This window comes from Mustela nigripes, chromosome 6 (genome assembly GCF_022355385.1).
Source record: "Mustela nigripes isolate SB6536 chromosome 6, MUSNIG.SB6536, whole genome shotgun sequence".
Taxonomy (NCBI): Eukaryota; Metazoa; Chordata; class Mammalia; order Carnivora; family Mustelidae; genus Mustela; species Mustela nigripes.
The window spans coordinates 103,657,948-103,667,062 of NC_081562.1; the positions used below are offsets into that span (position 1 = coordinate 103,657,948).

A 9,115-nucleotide genomic window follows, 5' to 3' on the forward strand; every position below is an offset into this window, starting at 1 on the left:
ATCCCAGAAGGTTGCCCAGAGAAAATGACTTTTGAGTTGAAATGACCTTCCACCCAGTTAAGGAAGATTTTTTTTTTTTTTTTCTCCAGAGAAGAAGGGGAAAGGGCAGCCCAGGCAGAGGGACCAGTACACACAAAAGCATTTGGGCAGGAAGTGGTCTATTCAGCGAATTGCACTGGGGAGATATTAAAGGACTTAGTACACTATTCTAGGGAAACTGGGCTTTATCTTGTATACTGTATGCAGTAGGACAACATGGCAAGTTTTTAAAGAGATGTGTGATCCTGAGCAAATTTGTGCTTCTGAGTGATAATGGGGTGGGTTTAGAGAAGAGGACCTGTGGCTGATACACTACTGCTGTGGTGAAGGCAAAAGTGAAGATAACAGGCCTTGGGCACTGATAGTGAGCTGAATAAGACATTAGAACAGAACAGTCAGATTAGAGGTTTGCAGACCTTTCAGAAGGCCATGTCAGAAAGTTTCTGATGATGTGTAGGGAGCAGAAGTGATAATACCTATAGCTGAGGAGGAGAAACATATCAAGGAACCTGATAAAGCATCGTAAGTGGATCTAATACTGCTTTGTGTATACCCTGAGCCAGGGGCTGTCAGAGCATTTCCTTGTATCCTATGCCTAGTCTGTACCATAAGGGGAACCCATGGGGGACTGAAGTCAAAGTAGTTAAAGAGCGCACACAGGGCCACCCAGAACATACTGTGCCCACCAAGCCTGCGCCCTTGATATTCCCACTGCCCCAGCCCTGAACTTCACTTAACGAGGGAGGCTTTGCTCACAATATAAGTAGCTTTATTCTTTATTCTTCACTTTCTTCCTCTTCTCCCACTGCCTGTCTTTACCTTGTGAAAAAAATGCGTTCTGTCATCGTCCTTGCCCACGCCAACATTGCATCTCTCCCTTCCGAAGTATCTCTGCCCCCCCCACTCCTCACCCACTCCATTCACACATGCCATCTTTTTTAAAGTAGCAAGTGTAGGGCAAAGGGCAATGAGTCAGAAGTGGCGGCAGTCTGTGTCCCAGGGCTATCCTAGCCCATCAGGTGACTCTCAGAAACTGCTTGACCTCCCAGCCCCAGTGTCCTCATTTATAATATGCGGACATGAAATGAATACTAACCTTTGCTTACCTCACAGGATTATTGTAAGAGGAAAGGAGATAAAGTGCTTGCAAACAACACTAACAAAAGGCAAGAAAACATGCTACAGAATTATCCGAATTACTGGGCACTGTGGTCCACCAGACTGCGAGCTCCTTATGGGCTGGGACCTGGTTGCCTCCATCTTTCATTCTAAAGTACCTATTATTCCTGGTTACAGTGTCTGATAAAGACATTGAATTGTCAACAAGGACCACTACCACAATCAGCATTCCCTGGGCGCACGCACATGCACACACACACACACATACACACACACACACAGGTGTCCTTGCCTCTCTCTCTCTCTCCCTCTCTCTCTCTCTCTCACCATAATGCAGGCAAACCCATAATACCTCCACTTTTGGAAATACTGCTCTAGTCTTGGTGTATTCCAAAAACAGCCAGTTCCTGGAGGAAAACCAAGTGATTGTCACGCGCCTGGATGCCTCCACTGGGCACGTTTGACCAAGTCTATATCCTCTCCTTCTCAAGGGAAGTTGCTAAGTACTGAACCCCCAGACTCACTCCTCTCCAAGAGCCCCAGCTGGGTCTCTCCCTCCCCACCCCCACCTTTGTGCCAGGCATGCAACGTGTTTTAATTTTTTTTTTTTTTTTCCTCCCAGGAACTCGGCTGCCTCTACTGCTGTTTTCATTGATGCCTTGAGCAGAGCTGGCATGTGCAACTGCTGAGAAGGGGGAGCTTGGAGGCCCGGGGGAAGCAAGTAAAAATAGCCTGGCGTGCATCACTCTGCCTGCTCTGGACGCCTTTAACCCTGGCCAAGGTGGGGAGCTCAGCAGCCACTACTGCACACTGCGGAATCTGGCAGGGGTCTGCACCCCAGACCAAGCACAACAGCCGGAGTGCGGGGGTTTAGAGACCAGTGAAAACTTTTTTTTTTTTTTTTTTTTTTTTTTTTTTAGAAACCGAGATGGGGGAGGGAAGAGCAGGGAGCAGGAGAAAGCTGTTCCAGCCACCTGGCTGCAGGGACTGTTACGTGCCCACTGGTCCAACACTTTACAGAAGTGCAGCCTTGCCTCTGAGCTATTTTTAGCAATCTCTTCCAGGGGTGGGCGATCAGAGGGAGGAGTGCAAGGGGATTGGTAAAGCTAACTCTCTGCTGTGAGGCTAGGCGTCTTTGCTGGCTGGGAAGAGGAAGTGTCCAGGGGACGGTAGGCATGCTGGCTTTGCCCTAACTCAAGGAGACAGCGTTAGCTACTGAATGTCCTACTGTTTTCAAGCCCCACAGCGTGTTTGTTTTTTGAAATCAACAATTGCCAAATGCATGCTGCTTCTAGCCTCTCAGAGAATAGGGATTGCAAAAGCTTTGTTGCCAATGCTGTGGGGTAAGGGTTAGCTGCAGTTAAGACCTTACTGAAGAAGATCGGAAGGGTCTCTGCACCTTTTTGCATTCCAGCAAGACAGAGGGACAATCCCCGCGCCACACCTCCATCCCCGCCCCACGCTGCATATGGGTAACCATATGTGAAATGTACGGCAGCCCCACCAGACACCCGGCTATTAATAGAGCCCGGGAGTTTGCTCTCTGTCTTTTTCCTGCCACCGAGTAAGGGATGATCTTCACACACATACCCCCACTCCGCCCCCACCTCGGCGCACCGTTTCTCCAGGAAGGTAAGGGGGCTGCCCACGCTGATCCCCTTCGTGACTACAGGTGCCTAGAGCCGACGGACTAGTCCAGTTGTATCGACAGCAGTGTGAGGCTAGGCAACACAGCCTCCAGTCTCCGGACGCAAAACCCAGCAGGGCTCTTAGAGGCTCACGGCCAACTCGAGAGCAGAGAAAGGGGAGCAAGAACGCAATTTGCGGTGCCAGAGCGACCTCTTCCAAAGCTGCTGCGGGACCAGAGGTTGCAGACCGATTTGTCGCTGCAGCCTGCGGCGCGGAGCCCCCACCAGCGCGGGCTGGGCTGCGGCAGGAGCGGGCGCTGTCCCTGGTTCTGAAGGTGGCAGCGGCCAGTGCTCCCCACCCGGGTTTAGCGCCCGCGAGGCGGCTCAAATGTTCGAGGACTGCAGACCTCTCCCGGGCCCGGATCTGGGCGGGAGGGTCTGTTGGTGGTGCCCAAGTCCCACCACCGGTGCGGTTTGCCCCCCACCACCCCCCAACGGCCCGGAGCTCTCCCGCGGTACTGCGGGGACCGAGAACTGGGGACTGACACGAGCTTGAAGGGTAAAGCTGAGGCAGCTGCTGGAGATGTTGTCAAGGCACTGCAGGGAGCAAACGTGGCCCCAGGATCACCCATCCCAGCTTTGCACAAAGCCGGGACTCTGGACCCCTAATGCAGCCCAGAGGAGAGGGCAGGGGAGCCCTGCTGCCCAGGGTTTGGGACTTGGGGAAAGAGAAGCGAGCAGCGGGTGGCAGGAGAGGAAGATGGGGTGAGAGCGACTCTTTTGCATTTTCAAGAGGGAGGGGACCTGAGACAGGCACTGTCTTTCCCCCAACACACACACACACACACACACACACACACACACACACACACACGGCCGGCAGAAGCAAGCGGGATGGAGCCGGGGAAAGTTTGGCACTAGGTGCAGAGCAGCGGCGGCGGCGGCGGCAGCGGCGGCAGCAACAGCGGCGGCGGCGCGGTGGTCCGGGGTGGGCTGACCGGGTCGCCGAGAGCCCCGGCCCTCTCGCCTTCTTACCTCGGTGTTCTCGGCAGCGTTCTCCGCCATTTTCCTCCTTAGGAGCAGGCAGCGGGAGGAGTGTTTCATGCCCATAAGAGCCAGCAAGGGTTTGGTGATACAGAGATAGTAGAGAAAGAGAGAGCTGGTGTAGCTTTAAAAGAGAGAGAGAGAAAAAGAGAGAGAGAGAGAGAATGGGAGGGAAAAAAAAAAAAAAAACCAACCCAGCCCCTCTGCTGGAGCGTCAGCCTATACAATCAACTACGGTTGAGTCTTTTCTGCAGTCTCCACTTTGTTTTATTTTCCTCCCTTCTCATCTGCTTCGGATTCCTTCACACAGTTTCAAGTTCTTCTCGCGCACCCGACCCCCTCCCCGCCCCTCTCCACCCGCGCTGCGGGCTAAGCTGGAGGGAGGCAGTCCCGAAGGCTCCGCGGCAGCGGCGGCGTCTCCTCTCCCCGCTGATCTCAAAGTCCGGCCGGCCGGAGGCAGCCACACCAACTCCTCTCAACTTCTGCAGATCGGCTGGGCGAAGCAACACGCTTCCTGCGCGTCTCTCCTAGGGGCTGAGCCGGGTGAGTGGGGGCGGGGTAGGAGGTTCGGTAGAGCGGGCGGCGGCTGGGCGCAGACGGAGGGCCCCCCAGCGCCCCCCGGCCCGCCGCCTCCCCCTCCCGGCTCCAGGGGTCTCTTGGCCGCCTCCACTCCCGGGCGCTGTGGACAACTTGAGCGAGGGCAAGGGCCGTGCGGACGCTGCAGGGGCACGCGGGAGGCTCGGAGAAAGCAGGCGCCGGAGCTGGGCTCTTGCAGGTTCTTAGACCCGGGTGTTCGTCCTCCCACCGAGGACCAGCTCTGGGCAAGATTGGGCCATAGTTACCTCGCCCCCACCCCACCCCACCCCCTACTCCCCAGCTCCTCCGTCAGTTCTTGGTTCCTTCCTTGGCAAATTATGGTTTCGGGAGCGAAGGGGTGGGTGTCTGGGTGAGGAAGGGTCTTTAACTCCTTCAACTCTAGGACTAAGTGTGTGATCATCTCTCCTTTTCTCCCACTGACCCTGTCCAGGCACTCAAGGCCTCTGTCAGGCTGAGACATTGGGCCAGAGGTTCAGTCAGAGGTGGTTTGGGAAAGACAGAAGGAGAAAGTCAAATGGATGCGCCTGCAGTCGTGTTCCCCCTACCTCAGTCTTCCCTAGCAGCCCCCTGCCCACACATTTCTCTTTTCCCTCTTCACCCCTCCCCCATCGTCACCAGATTTTGAAGTCCCTTCTATGGGAGAGAGGGAGGATGTCACATACCCATTAGGATTCTCTTGATCCTTTTTTAAGGGAGTTTGGGCGGCAGCAGGGGGTGTGAATTTTTATACAATGCATTCTTGTCTTCACTTTGAGAGCTTCTTTTTCTCTGTCTTACTGGCCATCTGTCAGGCGGGTGGGAAATAGAACAAGGGGGAGGCACTCTGTCTCTCCCTTTGCAACAGGCCAGTCAGGCTGGACCTCTTCAAAGACAGCTGCACTTTCAAGCTTTCAACCCACAAGTCAAGGACAGGAACCTGAAAGACGCTCCTGAGCCCCCTGGCTCTCTTCACTTCAGCCCCGTACTTACATAGGGAGATCAGTCCCGCATGTATGCCCTATTTGTTTTTATCATCACCTTTGACAGCCAGGAAATGTGAGCCTGGTTGTCCTCAACTAACCTCAGAGTCCATTGAAGAAATGGGCCAGAATCTAAAGATGCCTCCATCACCTGATGCTAGGGGAAAGAGAGGATTCACTGCAATAAGTGGAGGAGGGAGAGAAGTGGGAGTGGAGAGGAAAAAGAGTGATGAGACAATGGGCAATAGGCTTAAGTTAATGGGCTCCTGGGAGTGTGGGGTGTGTGTGTGTGTGTGTGTGTGTGTGTGTGTGTGTGTGTGTTGTAGAAGAAGTGAATATAAATGAAAGAATGAGCCTAACTCCTTAACCTTTTCCTTTCTCAGACCACAGACCTTGACTAGCGTTGGGGTGAATGAGCAGAATCTTTTGCAACATGTGGTCATCCTCCTTCCTGTTCACAGCCTGCCAACATGCAGAAAGTTACAGGGGGATGAATGTGATGAACCTGAAGAATGACTTTTACCCTCTTGGACCCAAATTTCTCTTAGCATCTTTCTCAGAAACAAAAGATTGAGAAATCTCATCCCCTACCAAGAGAGCCCCGGTATTCATACAATCAATGAAAATCAGAAAGGAAAGGTCCTCATGGCGTTTCGTCCTCTCATTTTATAAATAATGACCCGGCGATCAGAGAAAGGATGACATTTGTCCATGTTCCTTTGGTCAGCCGAGGGAACGTCTGAGAGCAGCTCCCCAGCTTCTGGACTTTCAGTACACCACTCTCCCCCCACCCTACCCCACACTGTTTCTGCCTGTGCAGTGCATCCATTCTGTGACTAACCAGGGAGGAGGGGAGCTGAGACAAGCTCCCACCGAAATAGGCTGCTGCCTGTGCGTGATTGTGTTGCTATGAGAACCTCAGTGGGTGTGTTTCCTCCGTTCTCTGTTGAAATCTTTTGCTTGGCTTGGCTTCTCCCCAAGCACAGACACAGCTCCCCTTAGAATGGGGAGTAGAGAGGCTGAGATAGAGAGCTGCATTCTCCTGGCAAGAGTTTCCTATTCTAATCCATCCAACCCAGAGCCAACCTGGGGTTGCAAGTGAGGACCCTAGGCTACCAAGGTTGTTCCATAATGGCTGAAGGGAGTGGTCTTGAAAGTGGATACTAGGGGCGCCTGGGTGGCTCAGTGGCTTAAAGCCTCTGCCTTCACCTCAGGTCATGATCCCAGGGTCCTGGGATCGAGCCCCACATCGGGCTCTCTGCTGGGCGGGAAGCCTGCTTCCCCCCTCTCTCTCTCTGCCTGCCTCTCCATCTACTTGTGATCTTTATCTAATAAATAAAATCTTGAAAGAAAGAAAGAAAGAAAGAAAGAAGATGCTGCTGTCCTCTGTGGAGCTATCTTGGGAGCAGGGAGCTCTCCCTGTTGTGCTCCCACCTAATTACAAATTCACAAACTAAAGAATTGTTGCCTTCAGAGACTCAGTCCTGGCGTGCTTTGTTACACAGCAAAAGATTACCTGAACATTCATCTCCTACAGTTGTGAAAATTAACGATGCATGAAAAGTGCCTAGAACATAAGTAGGCATCCCCCACTACCTCACCATTCCCGAGAATTCAGTCTTCCTCCCTCTCTTTTGCCTAAAAATATTAGCATAGTTATTCCAAGATCAATTTCATCATTCCACAAAGAATTTACTGGGCATCTGTTATGCCTAGCTCATTAACAAACAGTGGGCTTGACAATGGACAAGAAAAGGTTGACTGACCATTGAGGAGCTCGGAAATTAGTTTTGAAAGTGTACAGAATTTTCATAGAAGAGCTTTAGGAGGGATTTTGGTGGGAGGCAAGAAGACATATGGGATGACAAGAGATACAGGTTTTTCACTGAGAGGTACATTAAATAGATAATCTGGAGCAATATGCCCTGCCAGGTAAAATGTCCTGAAGACACATTTTGCTTATGTCTTCGAGGTGACAAAGTCCGCTAACCAGTACATATGAATTGTATAGGCTAAGGCTTGGCTTGTAGTAAGACCACATATGTTGCGCTAACATTGGGTAGGCCCTGTCCCAGGCCCTGAGTCAAACTTTATAAAACACATATTACATGCCAGAGACCCTCTAGACTTAGCTTGTCCTCGGGCAGTTCTTTTGACAACTCTTTTCAGACAGGACTGCTGTTATCCCCAAAGAACACATGAGAACACAACAACACAAAGAGCTGCCCAAATGAGAGAGGCCTCAAATCTGGGATGTTTTATTCTGCAGCATGACCTTTTAAAGAGGTTAACCAGATTCTGTGAATAGAACAAGTGGTTCTTAAACTTAACACAGTGGAATCATCTGGGGAACTTTAAAAATACCAGTGCTTTGGTTCAAACCCCAGACAGGATGCTTTGGTGAGGTCTGGCATTAAGATTTTTTTTTTTCTTCTAATTTTCTAGTTGATTCTAATGTGTGGTCATGGTTGAGGACAATTTGGATAAGTATATGTGGAAAAGATGAAAGGGCCCACAGAAAAAGAAGGCCCCTAAATTAGAGAAAGGATCCCCCTCCCCAAACTATAGGAACCCTCCCGGTATGGAAAGGTCCATCTCTCACACACCTCTCACACACCTTGACAGCCACAAAGTTCTTGAGAGTGAAAATGTGCTGATGGTTGACCCAGCATATACAGGTTGGAATGGGACTCTTGGGAAGGTTGGAAAAGTTATCTAGCTTTGTAAGATGCCCCAGAGAGTGAATTTCCTGCCACTAGAAGGGTTCAGTCAGAGTAATCATTTGGCATAGCTGTTGCAGGAGAACTGCAAACCCTAGAAGGTTGAACAAGGCCTCGGAGGTTCCATCCATCCCATGTGGTGGCTCCAGAATTGTCTCCTTTCATTTCTGAGCCCTCCAGGAGGTGAAGACCATGTAGTTGCTCAACTTCAGGAGCCAGTCAACCCTTCATTGCTTCCCCAAATCCCATAGCCCTGCCATCAGGGTACAGAGTCTCTTAACTTGCAGACCATGCTGTCTGGGAAAGCCTGGACTCTGGCTCATTCAAATATGATTGCTACAATAAAAGATGTAGAAGCTATGTCATGTGGCTTCTCCTTCCTCCTCCTAGGAGAACCTCACGTGTGGCCTGGGCTCACATATGGCCACAGCACGCTGCAGTGAATCCATGGCTCCTCAGGAATCAGGCCACAGACGCGATCCATCACCACCTCATGGCAGCTCACCCAGCAGTGTTCTTAGTGTCTTCTGGGCCAAATGGGAGCCACGCCAAGGCTGCAGCAGCCAGCTAGCTACCTGGCTGAGCCTCCATGCAGCCCCACACCTGGGCAGTTCTCCTGCACAAAAGCCTCTGCAGTCCTATTTCTCCCTAATGCAAGGGCCAGTTATTTCTTAAATTACATCCCAAAGGACAACTTGCCAGAGTGTCACCAGCACCTGCAGAGTTTGGGTTCCTTTTTCCTTTCCTTTGGCCATTAAAACCAGAATGTTATTTCTTTCTTGCTCTGATCGTGTCTGAGTAAATCAATTCATTGTTGTTTTGTGCTAGATATGAAAGCGTTTGGTTTGATTATTTATTCTCACAATACTTGAGAGGCATTTTCTCAGTAGGTTTACACTAATAGCTTAATCGTTGGTGTTCTATACCCCTAAAAAAAATTGAATACCATTGTTACCTGCCTTTCTTTCAGGGTGAGGAGGACTCAAAAAGACATCTAGGTTTTCTCGGT

The 9,115-nt window shown here is 51.0% G+C and overlaps 1 protein-coding gene and 1 long non-coding RNA gene across 2 annotated transcripts in view; one reads left to right on the plus strand and one right to left on the minus strand.

Annotated features, from left to right (window-relative positions):
- PRMT8 (protein arginine methyltransferase 8) overlaps nucleotides 1–3,904 on the minus strand; it is a 100,488-nt gene extending 96,584 nt beyond the window's left edge. Inside the window, exon 1 of the mRNA XM_059403790.1 lies at nucleotides 3,822–3,904. Within this exon, the coding sequence (XP_059259773.1) occupies nucleotides 3,822–3,896 (75 nt within the window). The 5' untranslated portion in view covers nucleotides 3,897–3,904. The remainder of the gene's footprint in view (nucleotides 1–3,821) is intronic.
- Nucleotides 3,905–4,283: 379 nt separating this feature from the next.
- LOC132019955 (uncharacterized) lies at nucleotides 4,284–8,889 on the plus strand. The gene is made up of 2 exons (XR_009404875.1): nucleotides 4,284–4,373; nucleotides 8,497–8,889. It is a non-coding gene; the product is annotated as an uncharacterized LOC132019955 (long non-coding RNA).
- The last annotated feature ends 226 nt before the right edge of the window (nucleotides 8,890–9,115 follow it).